Below are 22,111 nucleotides of genomic sequence, written 5' to 3'. Positions count from 1 at the left end.
AAGTATCCTGAATGCCGACACCAGACGGTTCCTTCGCTGATTGTGTAGTGGGCGATTTCAATTGAGGAATATTCAGGATACGGAACAAAGGGACTGAGTATGATGTACATACATGCGAGGGAGGGATGGTGGAGAGGGGTAAATCTTTCACCACCTTTCCTGATGGGGGAAGCTTGCCTCACCTTGCTCTATTGCGCTGTTGTTGAGATTTTTAAGCATTCCCATGTAAACCCCAGGCTCATGGTGTGGAAAATCCAGGTTCGAATCCCACATACATACATACATACATACTGTCGTGTCAGCCCTCTGATGAAGACCTCAGGGTGACGAATGACTGAAACGAGCTTTACTCCGAGGCGTATACCCACCTTGGCGGTAGTGACACGCACGGGAAGGTTCAAAGTCTTACCTGATCGGAAACACATGCAGGCGTTATCCAAACCCACAAACACAAAGACGGAACAGCAAAATCCACAATACCTAGAAAAGTAAGATTCAACAAATAATGATTTCGTGGAAATCAATGCAAATAACAACGAAAGGTGAGGTAAAAACTAAAATTCATAATTGAGACGTCTACATTCAGACTCGTAGACAAACAAGGGGAAAACGAAAGTAAAATAAAATAAATAATGCTTTGGTGATCGGGCGGAACTCAGCTTTGCGTCCCCAAATGGCTGGTAAGGCTTGCTGGCCACTCATCACCTCCAAACCACCGCGCGGGAAACGCACAAAATGGCGCGGAGTCGCGCTCCTCGATGTCCAGAGGAAACACGACATGGACCCAGTCCACTGCCGACGTCGATCCTGTGCCTTGTAGTCCCGGCTATCCCGAACCGCTGTTTCTCACCAGCCCTTTCCCAAGAGCGCACACGAACCAAAGACCACACACCCACGACCAAACCAGAACAAGGAAGAAATGTGACTGCCCACTATCAAAGCCAGGACCAGAAGAGCAAGATGGCGCGACAGCTTCTCTTTTCCTTCAGCTCTCGAATCTTCATGATGACGACACACTCTCTGCAATCATCGAGCTCTACTCAATCATCCCATCGTGCCTCCATCAATGACGAGGGCCAGGGCATGGCCTCCTCATTACGAGTCGTCGGGGGGCGGAGTCCAATCTCTTTCAGGAATGTTCGGATGACGTCGAAAGCCATGAGGCGGGATTTATGTGCTTATCGACAAATGCTGCCCTTGTCGGCCCTGGCGACGTGGTGAGCAAATGAGTCAATTGGTTATAGTTGTTGTAATGGCAGCCCTTTTTGATGCAATAACAACGAAGGGAAAAATCACAGGGCAATTACATACTGGGGATTATCCTTAAGCCTTACCTAATTAGCATAGCTCCACCCCTCGTATGGAGACACATATACGATCTTATTCTATACAGATTCCCTACTTAGTTACATCGAGGTGGGCTTCTTCTTCGCGTCACTCGGAGCATTCTAAACCTACACGATTATATCTCGACTAAGGTATTTCTTGATTTTCCCCCATGAACATAACAATACATACACACATACATACATACATACATACATACTGACTGTTTATCATTGGTCTAGTAATGTCCCTGTAATTCAAGCAAAAGCACACTGATGTCCTCCAATGGCCTTTGTCCTATGTACAAACTCTTCCATGAGCTGAAGATCAATATGAAAAAATACTGAAAATAACACTTGGGCCTTAGCTCCCTGTTACCTCATCTGCTGGCACAGCAGAAAAAAGAAAGTCGATTTAAATATTTGATGTACAGTTTGCTGCTAAAGGCCAGTTCTGTGTACCTGTTACAAAAGGTAAAGTCCAGGATGTTTGCGCATCATAAATTCAATGCATAGCATTTGCATTGTACCAAGTTAGACAATTGTGTCCTATGCATGTGACTGTCCATCGCTGGAGAACAATAAGTCTTACTACATATTTAGAAAGAGCATACAATCTGAATACAATCATACAATCTGAATTACAGTTTTTCTTTTGCAGATAAAAGCAAACCTCCAGAAACTCCTTCAGGATCCAACATCGTGAAGCTCCTTCTGCCGCAAGCCTGAAACAGTGATGCGCCACCGTGTATTGTAGCCATCATTGTCGACAAGCAAGCCTTTGGACCAGACATTCACCGAGTGGCTGAAAATGGCGGTTTCTCTCTCGTGTCAAAGCCAAGTGAAGGTTGTGGACTTTGTTCCACTTTGGACCCATGTATTGTCTTATGGTCGTGCCCCGTCCTTTGTTAACATGGGCCGTCGTTGGTTAAAGTCTTGTACTGAGGGTGTTCTGATTGGGTGGTGGTTGGTCATGCTCACCAAAATTAGAACATATCCAATATTTTAAACCAATGTACATTAATTCTGGGGTGGTAGTGGTAGTTTTGAAAGTATTTTGTGCATTTCTCTGTAAAGAGCAGCGACAGTTTATTCACGAACTCTTCTTCCAGTTTTGGGATGATCTCAATTAAAACTTAACATTTTTACCCAGGAGATGACCTAATATTGGGAGGAACGGCATCCCTATCCTCCCAGGGTGTTCAGAGTGAGGTTTCAAGCTGTCGTTGAAAGTCATGATGGTGTAATGCACAGCTGCAGAGACGGTCTCCGAGTGGCAGGATGATTAAACAACAATGTTGAGTGGGCTTTGGACGAAGATTGTCAATAGAATATCGTTAGACAAAAGCCTTGTAATTCTATTAATCTATAGTTATCTATGTACCCGACTTCTGGTGACGTTCATAATCAGATTTCTTCAAACGTCCCGATCCTGAGCTGCTTCCCGAAGCTTTGGTGGAGACGGCTTCATTGCAGGCTTAATTAATCCCATCAATCCAGCACATACAAGGTCCAGCACGTTTGAAGAAAACTCTTCCTCTTCTTCAGCACGCGCCCTCTTCTCCAGCACTCTTCCTCTTCTTCAACACACTTCCTCTTCTTCCCCTCTGTCATACCCAGCATGGTTGACCTTTCCAGACTTTCTTGTTCTGCACGCATGATGTGTCCAAAGCATGTCAGTTTCTGTTTTATCCTCAGCGCTTCTTCATGGTGGTCTCGTTTCTTCACGCTCCGATTTGTTTGTTCTTCCTGCAGTCCATGGGATTTTTAACATTTGTCCCCGACACCACATTTCAAAACTGTCGTTCTTCTTCCTCTCTTTTTCACTCCCCATGACTCACATCCATGCATTGTAACTGGAAATAGCAGGACGTGCCCCATTGCCCCATCCTGCTTGTGTTGTCACATCTTTGTATTTCCAGATCTTTGTCAATCCTGACGTTGCTGTTCTTCGCAACACGAACCGTCCATTACTTTCTCCTCCACGTTCTCCACTCACTTCAATATTATAACCCAGGAAGATGAAACTTTATATGATTTCCACGTTATCGTCTCCAAATCTGAACACATCGATCTTCTCAGTTCACAATATTTTAGTTTATTTTCATGTTTAATTAAATAGAGATGAGATTTTTTACTTTTCTTCTTCACTGTCTGCACCACTTTCATCAAGCTCTCTCTACTTTCTCCCAACTGAGTACAATCATCAGCAGACCTTAGGTTGTTGATAGGTCTTCCTCCAATCCTGACTCCAGCCTCGATGTCATCCAAGTTTGATTTCCTCATGATCTCCTCACTATATGGATTGAACAAGTAAGGAGTGACAATGAACCCCTGTTTTTGTCATCCAAGTTTGATTTCCTCATGATCTCCTCACTATACGGATTAACCAAGTAAGGGGAGACAATGACCCCTGTTTATGTCATCCATGTTTGATTTCCTCAGGATGTCCTCACCACACAGGTTGAACAAGTAAGGGGAGACAATGACCCCTGTTTATGTCATCCATGTTTGATTTCCTCATGATGTCTTCACCACTCAGGTTGAACAAGTAAGGGGTGACAACCCCTGTTTTTGTCATCCATGTTTGATTTCCGCATGATGTCCTCACTATACGGATTGACCAAGTAAGGGGAGACAATGACCCCTGTCTATGTCATCCATGTTTGATTTCCTCATGATCTCCTCACTATATGGATTGAACAAGTAAGGAGTGACAATGAACCCCTGTTTTTGTCATCCAAGTTTGATTTCCTCATGATCTCCTCACTATACGGATTGACCAAGTAAGGGGAGACAATGACCCCTGTTTATGTCATCCATGTTTGATTTCCTCAGGATGTCCTCACCACACAGGTTGAACAAGTAAGGGGTGACAACCCCTGTTTTTGTCATCCAAGTTTGATTTCCTCATGATGTCCTCACTATACGGATTGACCAAGTAAGGGGAGACAATGACCCCTGTTTATGTCATCCATGTTTGATTTCCTCATGATGTCCTCACCACACAGGTTGAACAAGTAAGGGGAGACAATGACCCCTGTCTATGTCATCCATGTTTGATTTCCTCATGATGTCCTCACCACACAGGTTGAACAAGTAAGGGGAGACAATGACCCCTGTCTATGTCATCCATGTTTGATTTCCTCATGATGTCCTCACCACACAGGTTGAACAAGTAAGGGGAGACAATGACCCCTGTCTATGTCATCCATGTTTGATTTCCTCATGATGTCCTCACCACTCAGGTTGAACAAGTAGGGGTGACAACCCCTGTTTTTGTCATCCATGTTTGATTTCCGCATGATGTCCTCACTATACGGATTGACCAAGTAAGGGGAGACAATGACCCTTGTCTATGTCATCCATGTTTGATTTCCTCATGATGTCCTCACCAAACAGGTTGAACAAGTAAGGGGTGACAATGAACCCCTGTATGACCCCTTTTTCCAATTCCAAACCATTCTGTTACTCCATACTCATTCTCTTGGATCAATTATTTGAACATTCTCTTGGATCCCCTGTCTTTAGCAATGGTACGTCGACTCACTGCTTCCACCTCTTAGGCCATACAATCCTACTCCGGATCTGTGTACAGATACCTGTTAAAAATGTAATTCCCTCCTTCACAAATACCTTAAAGAGTTCTTTTGGAATTTCCTTGGCACCTGGAGCTTTTCCATTTTCCAGCTCTTTTCATGGCTCTACGCATCTCACATTCTATCACTGTTGGTTCTTGGTCATATTCTCCTTATCCGAAGGTTGCCGCCATATTGCTATATCTCATTTGTATAGAGTTCCGGTATTGTCCTTCCATCTCTCTTTCACCTTTGTTTCTTCATCTTCAGTTTTTCCTGCTCTACTTTTAAGATCCCCATCCTAGACCTAATGTGCTCTCTGTGATCCTTTAAAAAAGATTTATTGTTTTTCCTGCTCTGTTGTCACTTTATATCTCTATGAACGCCTATTTGAAATATCTATCTTTGTTTTTCCAAGGTTTTTGTTGGAAGTCGGTCCTCTAGCCGCATCATCTCCTTTATTGATCTGCCTTTTGTTTTCATCTCTGTGACTGTTCTCCTTCTCTGCAACATTTATTTCCTCTTCTTCTTCATTTAGCCTCTTCCTGCTTGCTTTTAGGACGTTGTTTTTGGTTTCTTCTTTTACAGTCTTCCACCTCTTGTCACAACTAGTTGGGCATTCCGTCTAGCACCTCGACCTCTGGACCAAGGTATTGACCTTTTGTGAACTCCAGTTTTTTTATTTTGGTGTGGGATATCCCTGTTCGGTGAAGATTTTTTGAGAATAGATACATCATGACGTATACTTGATACACAGGTGTTTCTTGTGTTTAAAATGAAGCAAATATGCTGTGAAGATTTATTTCTTTATCTGTGTATCTAGCTGTGTGATATTTTATGACAGCACTATGCGATTGTTGCTTCCTGTTTGCTACTGCAGGTGCATTTGAGGACGATGATTGTGACGTCACAGATCGATTGGCTTATTGTTGTTTATTTCTGTACAGCAGGATGCCGCAGAATGCCAGTTTGTAATTCCAGCTGATGGAATAGCACAGGAAGCTGGTAGTGGTGCAATGATCATCAGCAAGCTTTGGTGCACATATTTGATTTTTATTATTCATATAAAATGGTCACTTCACATTTCTGATTGATCGTGTTCATGAAGACATGGATATGTGATTCACATTTTATCCCCAAGTTGTTGGTGTGTTTGTGTGTGTAGGTGTGCATGTGTTCTTCAGGAATAACTTGATGAATACATTTGTATTCCAAGAATCTGCTTCCTCAAATTAAAGCATACTTGGGCCCGAAAATGATGTCGATCTAAAAGTAATTATATATTTAAAAGGAGAATGTATTTATTCCTAATTTATTCCCATGGGTAGGAATTGTGCAATCAAATGAAAGTAATTTCAGTCGCTTTTCCCCTCTAGTTGTCTACTGTTATCATTATTTACTGTTTATTTTGTAGTAAATGATGTGAAAATGCATTTCTTATGCAATGGACTTGTCTACAATTTATTCAAACAATTAATGTTTGACATTCAAGGTTGACATGATTTGACATAGTCGTCGAAACAGCGAAGATATACCAGTTGGGACCTACTCGGACCAACAAAGGCCTTCGACTGCGGCAGTTGGTTTTCCCTATTAAATTACATCCATTGTTGAATTGCTCTTCAATTGCATTTATTCTTCAACCTCCTTCCTAAATACATCATTGACCCTGGTTGGGCCCACTACTCATGTCGTTCTGCAATCAAACCTGGAAGAACTCTGTTAATGAATCATTATTTTGTTAACATGTCCTATAACATTTTATCGTCCATCTTGTCTCGTCATGCAAACCTTCCCATTGCTCCTTCCCTTCACATCTTGCAATCTTATCCCATTCCTTTTGCAGGAATAATTTCGATTTGCCAAGCCAATCCCTCACTCAGAGAACGTGTGCAACAATATTAAATATACTTGATAATTTCCCTTCTGCCATATTCATACATTATGTTTTCTCCTTCTCTCTTGTCCAAGCCTAGTGTTGGCTTGGCGGTTAGGGCGCCGGCTTGGCATCCTAGGATCCTGGGTTCAAATCTTAGCGGTTCGGGTGCCGGCTTGGGATCCTAGGATCGTGGGTTCAAATCTTAGCGGTTCGGGTGCCGGCTTGGGATCCTAGGATCCTGGGTTGAAATCTTTGCGGTTAGGGTGCCAGCTTGGGATCCTAGGATCCTGGGTTCAAATCTTAGCGGTTAGGGTGCCAGCTTGGGATCCTAGGATCCTGGGTTCAAATCTTAGCAGTTAGGGTGCCGGCTTGGGATCCTAGGATCCGTCGAGCCCAACAATCCGCCTCCGTCGAGCCCAACACACAGCAGTCCGGCAGCCTTCCTTCTGTGGTGTGATGGTGGAACGCTTATTGGAATGTCCCAGGTGTGACGATCGCGATCCACCCAGCACTGAGAGACCGATGAGCGAGATAACCAATCTCAGCAGTAGAACAGAGTGCAGGGCGCAATCCTCACCAAAACCCAGGAGCAGAGAGAGAGAGAAAATGTCGGACGCACTCCCTATTTATCATCTCCCCTGGGCAATCAGCTGGCTCCTTGCCTCTGGGCTTCAGCTGTGTGTCGATTGGCCCTCCCTACCATTGGTGTGATCTCCCCATCAAACCCCTCGACCAATCCGTCGTGAGGTGGGCGTGGGCGTGGCCTCAGCCGGCCTGAGTAATGTTTTATCGCCATGGCGGCGCAATGCGTGGGGGCTTCCTGCCTGCACTTTCGGTTAGTTTTATTTGGGCAATTATTAATTAGGGTAACTCGTGGGCACTGGTGATGGTCAAAACAGTAGGAGTAACTACAGAGGTTTCACACACAGGGGAATTAACTTCATCCCTACATGAGTTAACACACCCCATTCCTCGTAATTGGGACAAATACATGTGGGGGCAGCAGTCAGCACCCCCTTCCGTTTCCCCCTAATTCCCCAGGAAGAAATCCAGGAGGCACTGGAACTGCTGTACAAGAGGTTTATTATAGAATGACTAATAACGTGCATGGAATATTCTCAGTCTATGTGCCAAGGCGGCAGCTCCCGATGCACGGCAGCACAACCCACATCAGCAAGAAGCAAGTCGTGATGCATACAATGCACAAGGAATTCGAAGCCATACACCGAAAATCTTAGAGTTCTACTCGTCACCCGGTCATATACATAGACCTCACCATGTCCCCCTACCCTCCCTCCTCCCCTCATCCTCTACTGGGAGATCAAAGAGGTGGTCCAGACAGTGAGGAGCCTTGGGGGGAGAGACAAGGCCACAGGGAGAAAATAACAGTTCATTCCCAGGAAAAAAAAAGGATTACAATACTGGCCTTGACAAGATGAGGTCAGCTGGGAAGCGGAGGGATAATATACAAACACGTCCGCCAGAGCTGTAGATAGAGAGAGTTTGGCCAACTAAACAATAGGCGCCATGTTGTTACCCAAGGTCAAGTGCACATGTGCGTGTGCGTGCAACTTACTGCTATTTATAGGGACGGGTTTATTACTTGAAAAATCAAAGATTTTTCAAGTATATTGGTTGGTGTGGGGGTTACCTTATTGGGACATAAGGTCACGTCAAACATAAGGTCAAAGGTCACGAACTTTGCCAAATTTCTAAAATCCTCAATTTTCATCCGATTGACTTGAAATTTGAAGAGAACTTGCATATCTGGTCACTGAATTCAACCACCAAGTATTCTTGAGGCCAACATAGGCCAAAAGGCCAACATAGGCCAAAAGGTCAACATAGGCCAAATTTCTAAAATCACCAATTTTCATTTGATTGACTTGAAATTCTAAGAGGATTTACATATATGGTCACTGAATTCAACCACTAACTCTTTTTGAGGTCAACATAGGCCAAGTTTTTTAAATCCTCAATTTTCATCCGATTGACTTGAAAATTGAACAGCATTTGCACTTTTTTTTTTTTTTTTTTTTTTTTTATACTGAATCGAGGCTCGTGAAAGAGCTGACAACCGCAAGGGAAAGACAGTACAGGGGGATCGCGAGGGAAAGATAGCACAGGGGGACCATGAGGGAAAGACAGCACAGGGGGACCGCGAGGGAAAGACAGCACAGAGGGACCACGAGGGAAAGACAGCACAGAGGGACCGCGAGGGAAAGACAGCACAGAGGGACCGCGAGGGAAAGACAGTACAGAGGGACCGTGAGGGAAAGACAGCACAGGGGGACCGCGAGGGAAAGACAGCACAGGGGGACCATGAGGGAAAGATAGCACAGAGGGACCGTGAGGGAAAGACAGCACAGTGGGACCGTGAGGGAACGACAGCACAGGGGGACCGCGAGGGAAAGACAGCACAGAGGGACCACGAGGGAAAGACAGCACAGAGGGACCGCGAGGGAAAGACAGCACAGGGGGACCACGAGGGAAAGACAGCACAGGGGGACCACGAGGGAAAGACAGCACAGAGGGACCACGAGGGAAAGACAGCACAGAGGGACCGTGAGGGAAAGACAGTACAGAGGGACCGCGAGCGAAAGACAGCACAGAGGGACCACGAGGGAAAGAGAGTACAGAGGGACCGCGAGGGAAAGACAGCACAGAGGGACCGCGAGGGAAAGACAGCACAGAGGGACCGCGAAGGAAAGACAGCACAGAGGGACCGCGAGGGAAAGACAGCACAGAGGGACCGCGAGGGAAAGACAGTACAGAGGGACCGTGAGGGAAAGACAGCACAGGGGGACCGCGAGGGAAAGACAGCACAGGGGGACCATGAGGGAAAGATAGCACAGAGGGACCGTGAGGGAAAGACAGCACAGTGGGACCGTGAGGGAACGACAGCACAGGGGGACCGCGAGGGAAAGACAGCACAGAGGGACCACGAGGGAAAGACAGCACAGAGGGACCGCGAGGGAAAGACAGCACAGGGGGACCACGAGGGAAAGACAGCACAGGGGGACCACGAGGGAAAGACAGCACAGAGGGACCACGAGGGAAAGACAGCACAGAGGGACCGTGAGGGAAAGACAGTACAGAGGGACCGCGAGCGAAAGACAGCACAGAGGGACCACGAGGGAAAGAGAGTACAGAGGGACCGCGAGGGAAAGACAGCACAGAGGGACCGCGAGGGAAAGACAGCACAGAGGGACCGCGAAGGAAAGACAGCACAGGGGGACCGCGAGGGAAAGACAGCACAGGGGGACCATGAGGGAAAGACAGCACAGTGGGACCGTGAGGGAACGACAGCACAGGGGGACCGCGAGGGAAAGACAGCACAGAGGGACCGCGAGGGAAAGAGCACAGAGGGACCGCGAGGGAAAGACAGCACAGGGGGACCACGAGGGAAAGACAGCACAGGGGGACCACGAGGGAAAGACAGCACAGGGGGACCACGAGGGAAAGACAGCACAGAGGGACCACGAGGGAAAGACAGCACAGAGGGACCGCGAGGGAAAGACAGCACAGAGGGACCATGAGGGAAAGACAGCACAGTGGGACCGCGAGGAAAAGACAGCAGAAAGGGACCGCGAGGGAAAGACAGTACAGAGGGACCGCGAGCGAAAGACAGCACAGAGGGACCACGAGGGAAAGAGAGTACAGAGGGACCGCGAGGGAAAGACAGCACAGAGGGACCGCGAGGGAAAGACAGCAGAAAGGGACCGCGAGGGAAAGACAGCAGAAAGGGACCGCGAGGAAAAGACAGCAGAAAGGGACCGCGAGGGAAAGACAGTACAGAGGGACCGCGAGGGAAAGACTGCACAGGGGGACCGCGAGGAAAAGACAGCAGAAAGGGACCGCGAGGGAAAGACAGCAGAAAGGGACCGCGAGGAAAAGACAGCAGAAAGGGACCGCGAGGGAAAGACAGTACAGAAGGACCGCGAGCGAAAGACAGCACAGAGGGACCACGAGGGAAAGAGAGTACAGAGGGACCGCGAGGGAAAGACAGTACAGAAGGACCGCGAGCGAAAGACAGCACAGAGGGACCGCGAGGGAAAGAGAGTACAGAGGGACCGCGAGGGAAAGACAGCACAGAGGGACCGCGAGGGAAAGACAGCACAGAGGGACCGCGAGGAAAAGACATTGAGTCACGAAATAGGGAAACGAACTATTTTTGAGGTCAATGGTCAAAGGTCAACTCAAGGTCAACCTAACAAAATCATTTTTCATCTGAGAAATCGTCACTTTTCTTCCTGTTGACCCGAGCTTTGATCAAGATTGTCAATTTTAATCTTGATGAAATGGACAATTTGCTGTATCAATGGAATTTTTTTTCTTGGGTGTGGGGGCTGATTTTGCAAGTATCGTGCTCCGCATGACGTCTTCTTGTTTTTATGTTCCTGAGTTTTAATCATTGTTTAGTTGTTTGTTGTTTGTTTAGTCAGTTGCAAATCCTGTCCCTGTTACACAAATGTACGTACAAGTATTGATTAGATTTGTTTGAATTTCACTGACCCATTATTTTTCATTTACAGTGTATTAAGCTTTTGTTTTTTTCACATTCAGTCATCCCAAACGAGGGTCCTTGAATTGCTGGGCTTCACTTCTTTCGTTTGAAGAATAAAAATCTCCTTGCTACATCCATTATGTCTATACTAGCAGAAATACCAGGCATTGCCGGGGAGGGGAGGGGGAGGGGGAAGGGGAAGGGGAGGGGAGGGGAACGGGGGGGAGAGCGAGCCCCTTGGTAAAGCGAGCGATTTTTTTTTTCATAGCGTCATAGCGTCCATAGCGTCATAGCGTTCATAGCGTTCATAGCGTTTCATTGCGTCATAGCGATTTTTTTTTTATAGCGTCATAGCGTTCATAGCGTCATAGCGTCATCACGTGGTCGCTCTGAGCGAATCAGCGCCCACCTGCTCCGATTCCGTTGATTCCGTGCGCTGAAATGCGCTGAGGTAAATATGAATAAAAAATATGGATCGTCAAATAGAGTTCGGCCATGTTCGTCCCACGCTCAATGGCCATGTCTATGCCAAATATCAAGCACGTAAGCCTCTCCGTTTCGGAGTCTATCGGTAACATTACACACACACACACACACACACACACACACACACACACACACACACACACACACACACACACACACACACACACACACACACACAAACTGTGTTTTATATATATAGATTGGATGGAATTAATTATTTTTTTAATGTTAATTCATCGATATCCCTTTGCGTGTTTAATGACTGACTATGTGTAGCGTTCACTCTGTACTTTCTGCTGGTATATCTGAAGTGATGAAGATTCGTTCAATTCACGAGTCAACTTATACGCGATTAGGTCTCTACCTCATCTCTGTACTTGCTCTCTTCCTCCTCTCTTTTTCCTTAAATGCATTCCCCTTTTCCTCTCATTTTTACTCCTCAAAATCCCTTTCTTCCTATTTCCTTACTCTCTTCTGTCTTTAATACACTTCTCCCTTCCCTCCTCCACTGCCGCCCTTCCCCTCTCTCACACTTTCATATTCCCTCTTTCTCACTCTCTTGCCTCTCCTCTTCCATCTTCGAAGTCATACTGATTTATTGATTGTGCTACAAGGAAGCTTACAAATTTATGTTCAGATTAACTTGACACTTTAATTGCACAATGTTGGTGAGATGATCTACAAAAGAAAGAATGTATGGTACATCCGATTGCACACAGTTAGTTGAACTGCTAAAGTATCATAACTGCTTCATGAAACACATGAAACACACATGAAACACTTCATGAAACACAAAGCAAGTACATGTACACACATTTGAACATATACATGTATTTGAATTCCATGTGTTAACATGCTATGTCCACTTGCTGAGGGCTCCTTGTAGTTTATAATGTTATATGCCCTTAAATGATCGCAATTTTTTTTACAACTTCTCGCATTGCCATACTCTTGCTTCCTCGTGCTCCACTTGACTTCGATTTAGTTAGTTTATCTTTACGCATCTTCCCCTGTTTTCTCGCATAAAAGTGTAACCTCGTAGTGAAGAATTTCATTGAGAGACTGCGCTTCAGCACACGGCAGGCTGGTAAGTCAATGTCCCGTGTCAGGTCTGCAGCTTGATTTACCAGTCTTGATGACAGATTTTTTTTGCCCACGAACTGCTCTTCACTTGCTCTAAACAGTTGCTAGGCCTTATCAAATAGTTTCCAGCATTCATCGGAGCAGAACACCAAACAGCCTTCCTTGTATTCCTTCAATGAGGTTACCTTTTGAAGAGTTCCTGCTTTTGGAGTTTGGTCCTTTACTGCTTCTTTGCACTTTGAGCACATTTTTTTTCTGCTTCACCACTTTGCGTATACAGTATCCAATGACATTGTGTAAGCTGCTTCTCTCTGCATCTACCAGGCCTGGAGTACGTGGTAACTCATCTATCTCAGGATTTTTTTTTCTTTTTTTTTTTGTATACAAGATCGAGGCTCGTGAAAGAGCGAACATTAATCACATAAAAAGTCAAACCGACACATAAAACATATAACATGGGGAGCAGTAGACAAGATGGGGAGAGAGGGGGAAGGACACAAACACAACATTTGAGAGCAGGGACATCAAGAGATCTGTCAGAGGGAGAGGGTTTGGGGGAGGTGGGAGAGGTATAACACGTATGGACACTGCAAGGACTTCCAGGAAAGAAGTTGGAATTTCAAAAAAGTGGATCTGGAGTGAATTAGTGGGGGTAGAAAAGATCAAGGTTTTGGATGGAGGTTTTAGTAAGCTGTTTTAAAGACCTGGAGGGAGGAGTGGGATTGAAGGGAGTGGGGGACTTTGTTCCAGAGGCGGGAGTAAAGGGGAATGAAAGAGTGAAGGTGAGCAGAGAGCCTAGATTTTGGTAGTTTAACCATAAGAGGGTTGCTGGCAGCTCTTCTGCGACCTGCAGGAATATTTGGGGGACATTGCACAGAGAGAGAGCTGGGGGAGCAAGGCCGGAGAGGAGTCGGTAGAAAACAAAGACCACCAACCTGACTGCGGTGAGTGAGTGAAAGGCCCTCGGAGTTAGCTTCATCCCCATTGAGATTCCAATGATTCTGAAAGCTTTGGTTTCAACAGCGTGAAGCCGAGCTAGGTATGAGGCAGGAGCACCGGCCCAGAGGGGAGAACAGTATTCCATTGAGCTGCGGATGAAAGCCTTGTATGTGGTGAGGAGCTCAGGTGTGCCAAGGAAGGACTTCGCACGACGGAGGATGCCCAGTCGGCGACTGACTTTGGAGGCCAGCTTGGAAATGTTGTTTTCCCAGGAAAGATCATGGCAGATAGTGAGACCCAAAAGCTTGAGCGACAGAACTTCTTGGAGAGGATTTTTGAGAAAGTAGATGCGAGGGTTGTCCAGTCGGTCTTTTCGGAGAGGCATAGTAAGAGTGTGAGATTTGTCAGGATTGAAAGACATGTTCCACTTGTTTGACCAGTTTGTGATTTTGTCCAGGTCTGCAGAGAGTGAGGAGGCTGCAGACTGCCGATCTGAGGGATGAGGAATGGAGAGGCAGAGAGTGGAGTCATCAGCAAAGAGATAGAAAGGATTTTCCAGAGAGTCGGAGAGATCATTGATGAAGACCAGAAAAAGCACATGGCCCAGAACACTACCTTGGGGAACTCCAGCCAGAACAGGAAGGGGACATGAGAGAAATCCATTCAGGGCCACACGCTGACTGCGACCAGAGAGGAAGTCCGCAAGCCATGCGTGGAGATTTCCATGGATACCATAGGAGGAGAGTTTGGTGAGCAGAGCGGGGTGCCAGATCATATCGAAGTCTTGTGATATGTCAAGGGAGACGGCTCTGATTTCCTGTTTGGCATTGAGGACCTCCATCCATTGTTGAGACAGCATAAGCAGCATGTCCAGCGTAGAGTGACCTGGTCTGAAACCAAATTGATGATCAGAGATCAAGCCATTGGAGAAGAGGAAAGATTTGATATCCAAAGCAATGATGGATTCCATGACTTTGCTGATAATTGGGAGCAGGCTGATTGGTCTGAAGTTGCAAGGATCTGTTTTTGCACCTTTTTTGTGTAAAGCGGTGATGTTTGCTGATTTCCAAGATGCTGGCAGATGACCTTGAACAAAAGAGAGTGTGAAAAGAACAGAGAGAGGGTGAGATAGAGCGGAACAGCAGGATTTTAGGACCCGTGGGCTGATGCCGTCTGGTGCAGTTGCAGAATCAGAGTCGAGGTTTGATAGAAACTTCTCCACCTTGTCAGGAGAGAAGGACCCAGAGTCCAGGAGCAGTTGGGTTCGACTGGGAAAGGTGGGAACAGAGAGAGATGGGTTTGGGACTAAGGATTTTGGGGCAAACACAGAGTTGAGGCATTCGGCTTTGTCACGTGCGATGTCAACTGTGTGGCCATTTGAGGTAAGGGAGGAGATGGAGGGGGAACAAACACCAGAAACGGATTTGACCAGACGCCACCAGGATTTGGAGGAAGGAGACAGGTTTGAGAGTTCATTCTTGAGTGTGGAGAGATAGTGCTTCCTGGCACTCCTGAGGGTAGACACACTTGTTCCGAGCTTGGTGGAAGGAACTGAGATTGCCTTCAGTTGGATTTGCCTTCCAAGAGGCAAAGGCAAGTTGTTTCAGGGCAACTGCCTCACCACAAGATTCAGTGTACCATGGACGGGAGGAAGGGTAAGACAACTGAAGACGAGATGGGATAAATCTGTGCATGAGAGAGAGCAGTTTGCTTTGGAAGAATTCCCAGGAAGAATTGATGTCAGAGGCAGTAGAGATGGGAGACCAGTCCAGATGAGTGATGGCTGCTTGAAGACCCTGCCAGTCGGCCTGAGTGAAATGCCAGACTCGTCGACGCTGAGGAGGCTCTCTGAGAATGGCCAGAGAGATGTCCACTTTAACAAGCACATGATCAGAAGAACCGATTGGAGCAGAAGAAGAGCAGCAGATATTTGCAGGGAAGTTTGTCATAACCAAGTCTAGAAGAGAAAATACTCCATTGACTGAGATCCGGGTCGGGAAATTGACAGATTGTGTCAGTCGCAGAAGTCCTTTGCTGAGGCGCCAAGGCTGGTGAGAGAGGAACCCACACCCAGCCAGCTGGCATGATGATAGTTGAAGTCGCCACATATGAGGAAGAGAGAGTTGGGATGAGTTGATAGAAGTTGGTCCATGTTATCAGACAGCGAAATGTAAATGGAGTCATCACTATTTGGAGGACGGTACAACACACGTATGAACAAAAGGTGGGAGCGGAGATGAAGCCGTAGCCAGAGGTTCTCCTGGGGGTGGGATGGAGAGAGGGCAGTGCAAAGAGAGTGAGGAAGAGAGTTTTTGATAAAGATAGCCACCCCACCACCAGGACGAGGCTCAGGTCTACCATACCGGAGGAGGGAGTAACCAGGAAGAGATATTATGGAATCAGAGTTTGAGGGGGTGGGGGGGGGGGGGGGATTGGATTTGGGGGAGTCTGTGTTGAAAATAATTTTTGAAGATGTGGACCATTTTGCTTGTTTTGCCAATCAGGAAGTGACAATGAAGCAGTAGCCTGCCAGCCAATGAGGTGAAGAAGTTTAAATTGCAAGGTGGATTCTTCCAAGGTATGAAAGAGACTTGTGCAGGAAAGCAGGAACATCAATGATCTTGTATGGAAAGTCTCCTCAGAAAAGCTCTTATATGAGCCTCGACCTGGTATATAAAAAAGATCCATTGCCCCAATTTGATGAACCCATCCACATTTTCAGAAGTTTTCAAAATGATTTACCCTCCTATGAAACTGCTGCTCTAGTTTCCCTGTGTTAGTCACGCCACATGTAAATGTTCCAAAATAACTACGCACTATAACTACGCACTATTACATGATTAACAGGTATAGTACTAACAGGGCTCTCTCTGGAAGACATAGGTGGTTGATCAAGAAATTCAGCAAGGAAAGCACGGTCATCCTCCTGGTAACTACCTGTTGAGGGGTATCTCAGAAATTGGGCAACTGTAATAATCTTCAACGATTGTCTCAATTCAAGAGCTGTAGGGACTGGATTCTTCATTCGGATGCATCCAAAGAGATTTTCCAGGCAGTCTTGGGTGAACCTTGACGTCAAGACATACATATGACCCTTAGCAAGAAGCTCAGATTGAAGATCGATGATTGATGACGTCGAGAGGATAACACCTGTCTGCACTGGCTTCAAGTAGCCTTGTACACCAATGGTTATGTTCTTCATGACCCAAATGGCTGAACGCAGATGTGACAAGGCAGCTTCGTATGATTCATGCTTGATTTGACTCAGTGCCATGACAGGATGTCTGCTTGACATTAGGTCAAACCATCTGTTCATGAAATCTATGAACCAGGCTGTGGTGAGGAGTACATCATCATATCCTTCACATTTTTATTTTTTATTTTTTTTGTATACAAGATCGAGGCTCATGAAAGAGCGAACATTAATCACACAGAAAGACAAACAGACAAACCGACACATAAAACAAACAACATCGGGAGCGGTAGACAAGATGGGGAGAGAGGGGGAAGGACACAAACACAACATTTGAGAGCAGGGACCGAGAGACATGGAGACATCGAGAGATCTGTGGGAGGGAGAGGGCTTTGGGGGGGAGGCATGGGAAGGGGGGGGGGGGGGTGGGAGAGGTATAAAACATATGGACACTGCCAGGACTTCCAGGAACGAAGTTGGAATTTCAAACAAGGTGGATCTGGGGTGAATTAGTGGGGGTAGAAAAGATCAATGTTTTGGATGGGGGAAGATAAGAGATGGTGGTGAACAGCTGTTTTAAAGACCTGGAGGGAGGAGTGGGATTGAAGGGAGTGTGGGAGATTGTTTCAGAGGCGGGAGAAAAGAGGAATGAAAGAGTGAAGGTGAGCAGAGAGCCGAGATTTCGGCAGTTTAACCATCAGAGGGTTGCTGGCAGATCTTGTGCGACCTGTAGGAATATTTGGGGGACAGAGCACAGAGAGAGCTGGGGGTGCAAGGTCGGAGAGGAGTCGGTAGAAGACAGAAAGACCACCTACCTGCCTGCGGTGAGTGAGTGAAAGGCCCTCAGAGATAGCTTCATCGCGGGAGATTCCAATGATTCTGAAAGCTTTGGATTCAACAGCGTGAAGCCGAGCTAGGTGTGAGGCAGGAGCACCAGCCCGTAGGGGAGAACAGTATTCCATTGAGCTGCGGATGAAAGCCTTGTATGTGGTGAGGAGCTCAGGTGTGCCTAGGAAGGACTTCGCACGACGGAGGATGCCAAGTCGGCGACTGGCTTTGGAGGCCAGCTTGGAAATGTGGTTTTCCCAAGAAAGATCATGGCAGATAGTGAGACCCAAAAGCTTGAGCGACAGAACTTCTTGGAGAGGATTGTTGAGAAAGTAGATGGGAGGGTTGTCCAGTCGATCTTTTCGGAGAGACATAGTAAGAGTGTGAGATTTGTCAGGATTGAAAGACATGTTCCACTTGTTTGACCAGTCTGTGATTTTGTCCAGGTCTTCAGAGAGTGAGGAGGCTGCAGACTGCCGATCTGAGGGAAGAGTAATGGAGCGGCAGAGAGTGGAGTCATCAGCAAAGAGATAGAGAGGATTTTCCAGAGAGTCGGAGAGATCATTGATAAAGACCAGAAAAAGCACAGGGCCCAGCAACACTGCCTTGGGGAACTCCAGCCTGAACAGGAAGGGGAGATGAGAGAAATCCATCCAGGGCCACACGTTGACTACGACCAGAGAGGAGGTCCACAAAAGAGGAGGTCCATGCATGGAGATTTCCATGGATACCATAGGAGGAGAGTTTGGTGAGCAGAGCTGGGTGCCAGACCATATCGAAGGCACGTGATATGTCAAGGGAGACAGCTCTGATTTCCTGTTTGGCATTGAGGACCTCCATCCATTGTTGAGACAGCAGAAGCAGCATGTCCAGAGTAGAGTGACCTGGTCTGAAACCAAATTGATGATCAGAGATCAAGCCATTGGAGAAGAGGAAAGATTTCATATCTGAAGCAATGATGGATTCCATGACTTTGCTGATAATTGGGAGCAGGCTGATTGGTCTGTAGTTGCAAGGATCTGTTTTTGCACCTTTTTTGTGTAAAGCGGTAATGTTTGCTGATTTCCAGGATGCTGGCAGATGACCTTGAGCAAAAGATAGGGTGAAAAGAACAGAGAGAGGGTGAGATAGAGCGGCAGAGCAGGATTTTAGGAACCGTGGGCTGATGCCGTCTGGTCCAGTTGCAGAATCAGAGTCGAGGTTTGACAAAAACTCCTCCACCTTGTCAGGAGAGAAGGACACAGAGTCCAGGAGCAGTTGGGTTCGACTGGGAAAGGTGGGAACAGAGAGAGATGGGTTTGGGACTAAGGATTTTGGGGCAAACACAGAGTTGAGGCATTCGGCTTTGTCACGTGCGATGTCAACTGTGTGGCCATTTGAGGTAAGGGAGGGGATGGAGGGGGAACAAACACCAGAAACGGATTTGACCAGACGCCACCAGGATTTGGAGGAAGGAGACAGGTTTGAGAGTTCATTCTTGAGTGAGGAGAGATAGTGCTTCCTGGCACTCCTGAGGGTAGACACACACTTGTTCCGAGCTTGGTGGAAGGAACTGAGATTGCCTTCAGTTGGATTAGCCTTCCAAGAGGCAAAGGCAAGTTGTTTCAGGGCAACTGCCTCACCACAAGATTCAGTGTACCATGGACGGGAGGAAGGGTAAGACAACTGAAGACGATATGGGATAAATCTGTGCATGAGAGAGAGCAGTTTGCTTTGGAAGAATTCCCAGGAAGAATTGATGTCAGAGGCAGTAGAGATGGGAGACCAGTCCAGATGAGTGATGGCTGCTTGAAGACCCTGCCAGTCGGCCTGAGTGAAATGCCAGACTCGTCGACGCTGAGGAGGCTCTCTGAGAATGGCCAGAGAGATGTCCACTTTAACAAGCACATGATCAGAAGAACCGATTGGAGCAGAAGAAGAGCAGCAGATATTTGCAGGGAAGTTTGTCATAACCAAGTCTAGAAGAGAAAATACTCCATTGACTGAGATCCGGGTCGGGAAATTGACAGATTGTGTCAGTCGCAGAAGTCCTTTGCTGAGGCGCCAAGGCTGGTGAGAGAGGAACCCACACCCAGCCAGCTGGCATGATGATAGTTGAAGTCGCCACATATGAGGAAGAGAGAGTTGGGATGAGTTGATAGAAGTTGGTCCATGTTATCAGACAGCGAAATGTAAATGGAGTCATCACTATTTGGAGGACGGTACAACACACGTATGAATATGTACAAAATTATTGAAGTTCGTGCTCCTGGGGAGGAAGAGAAAAACAACACGCAAACCTAACTTAACCACAAACCTTAACTAAAAACTTGCAAAATTCGTAAAAACATTTGTACAACTCCTTCCTACAGACTGCGTCCCCTGGTGGATGCCTCAAGACTCAACGTTACCTGCGGGGCCATCCCAATGCACCCCAAATTTCCGCGGGCCCTGTCCTGGTGTTACAGGTGTGACATGGCTCGGTGGATTTTGCCCACATTCATTCAACACGAACCCATAACCACTCATACACATTCCAAAAATCATCAAGACACAAAAATCACAACAAAGCACTTATTTCACCCCCCTGCAGGACCATGGCATTGATGTCATTTCACATATGTGTGCATTTCTACTAGGCAGCGGGGAGGTACCGTCGAAGCAAGATGGTGGGGGTGCTTCAGGCTGTGGTGCCCGCAGTCCCAAAAACAAGTCACCCGACTTACAACTTCGTCGCCCCCCCTTTACCTCTTGACCCCGTGACAGCCAAACAGCTCCTTTCGTTGTCATCCCACAGCCTCCGGCTTCCTTACAGCCTCACGGTTCGCCGGGAGTCTCTCACCCCAGGGCGCCCAAACAGACCCACCACCGACGGCTCCAATTTCCAGACACCACTGGCTGCCAGGGGTAATCATTGCAGAGGGGAGCCGCAGTCATCGCTCCTCCAGAGCTTGATCCGTACCTGCGGACACACACGCCTTCCCCACCCACAAAATCCACAATAACATTTCCTCCCCCGCTGCCATGCAATTCTCCACCACATTTTCATAGATGTCTCAAAAAAGTTTTTTTTTGCCATCGCCTGCTTTCATGTGAAATCCCCAATTCACATTTTACCATTTCCAAACACATTTCAAAACACAATCATCCTCACTCGCACTCAATTTCCATTCTCCCGACCACACCAAAACACAAAACCTCCACATAAAAACAAACACCACCCAGAAGACTCTGTGTGGCACACATTCCAATCCCTTCACCGGCCATGCCATCACTCTCACCCGCCCCATACTCCAAATTACATGTCCCCAATTTCTCAAGCAAGTACTGAAGCCTGGGACAGTAAACTTCAAAGCACTTACCTCAAGTACAGGTAGTCGCAGGTTGGTCGGGTCCAAGAGTGCCATCCACCCGAACAAAATCCCCAAATTTATCCCATTGGGCCTGTCAAATACTTCCAAATTGCACTTTTGTCCCACTGTACTGGCAGGTATGTGGATTTGCCTCCAACGGTGATCTGTACAATACTACTACATTTGGCTACGCTCCGCACCTCTTCCGTGCAAGGGCCATCGGGACAAGCTGAGCAGTCGAACGCCAACATGACCCATGAGTGTCCATAAGGGTGCGACCCACCATCCATCCTTCGCCCCCCCCCCCCCCCCCCCCCCTGCGAGGAACACGGCTGGACTAGCCCCAGCTAGCCAGTGTGATGAGCACCTGCTGCCAACACTCCCATTCCCAGAAACATCGGCCCTGGGGGCATCCACATCACGTCACCTGCACCGCCCACACACCCCGTCCACACAACTGCAGCCCCCAGTGCCCACCCACACCTTGATCACGCCAAGGTCTAGCAGACAGCCATGCTCCACCAGGAGACTCCTCCAGAAGATATGGTCCACACACCTCGGACACCCATAGCACCAAGTTGAACCCCAGACAACCCAACTACATATCCACAATCCCGCGTCCCAAATATCGGTGCAGTCGCCCCCGTAACCAGTTGAAGGCTGTGTCCTGCTAACCTATCAATTTTATCCCAGCCTCCAACACTTTGGTCTAACACACCTGGATCAATGATGGTGCCACTGTGCAATGTCCACCATGGCCTCTCAAAAATCAAAATTCACCCTTAAATTTACATATTGTGGCGGACACGAAAGCACTGACGTGGTGACATCACCCCGCACACCAAGTGGGGATGGGCCACGCCAGGGAGAGAGGCGTGGCCTCACGATATACACGGGGCGCGCAGCCCTGAGCAGCTTAGTGCTGCAGTTTGAGTACTTTGAATAAAGACTCTTTTATGAA

At 47.2% G+C, this 22,111-nt stretch overlaps 1 protein-coding gene across 9 annotated transcripts in view; it reads left to right on the top strand.

The window, feature by feature from the left end:
• LOC137434579 (GRAM domain-containing protein 2B-like) overlaps positions 1 to 6,518 on the top strand; it is a 114,850-nt gene extending 108,332 nt beyond the window's left edge. For 3 of the 9 annotated variants that reach the window (XM_078785683.1, XM_078785680.1, XM_078785679.1), the window contains 2 exons: positions 5,492 to 5,553; positions 5,851 to 6,518. In XM_078785683.1, the coding sequence (XP_078641809.1) occupies positions 5,492 to 5,515 (24 nt within the window). In that variant the 3' untranslated portion in view covers positions 5,516 to 5,553; positions 5,851 to 6,518. Of the gene's footprint in view, positions 1 to 1,986 lie in introns of all 9 variants that reach the window. The other 6 variants (XM_078785682.1, XM_078785675.1, XM_078785681.1 and 3 more) reach the window with 3 other exon arrangements.
• Positions 6,519 to 22,111: the final 15,593 nt, after the last annotated feature.

Source organism: Myxine glutinosa, chromosome 10 (genome assembly GCF_964187855.1).
Source record: "Myxine glutinosa chromosome 10, kmMyxGlut1.1, whole genome shotgun sequence".
Classification (NCBI taxonomy): Eukaryota; Metazoa; Chordata; class Myxini; order Myxiniformes; family Myxinidae; genus Myxine; species Myxine glutinosa.
Note: the sequence above shows the minus strand (reverse complement) of the source record. Positions and strands in the feature narration are given on the sequence as shown.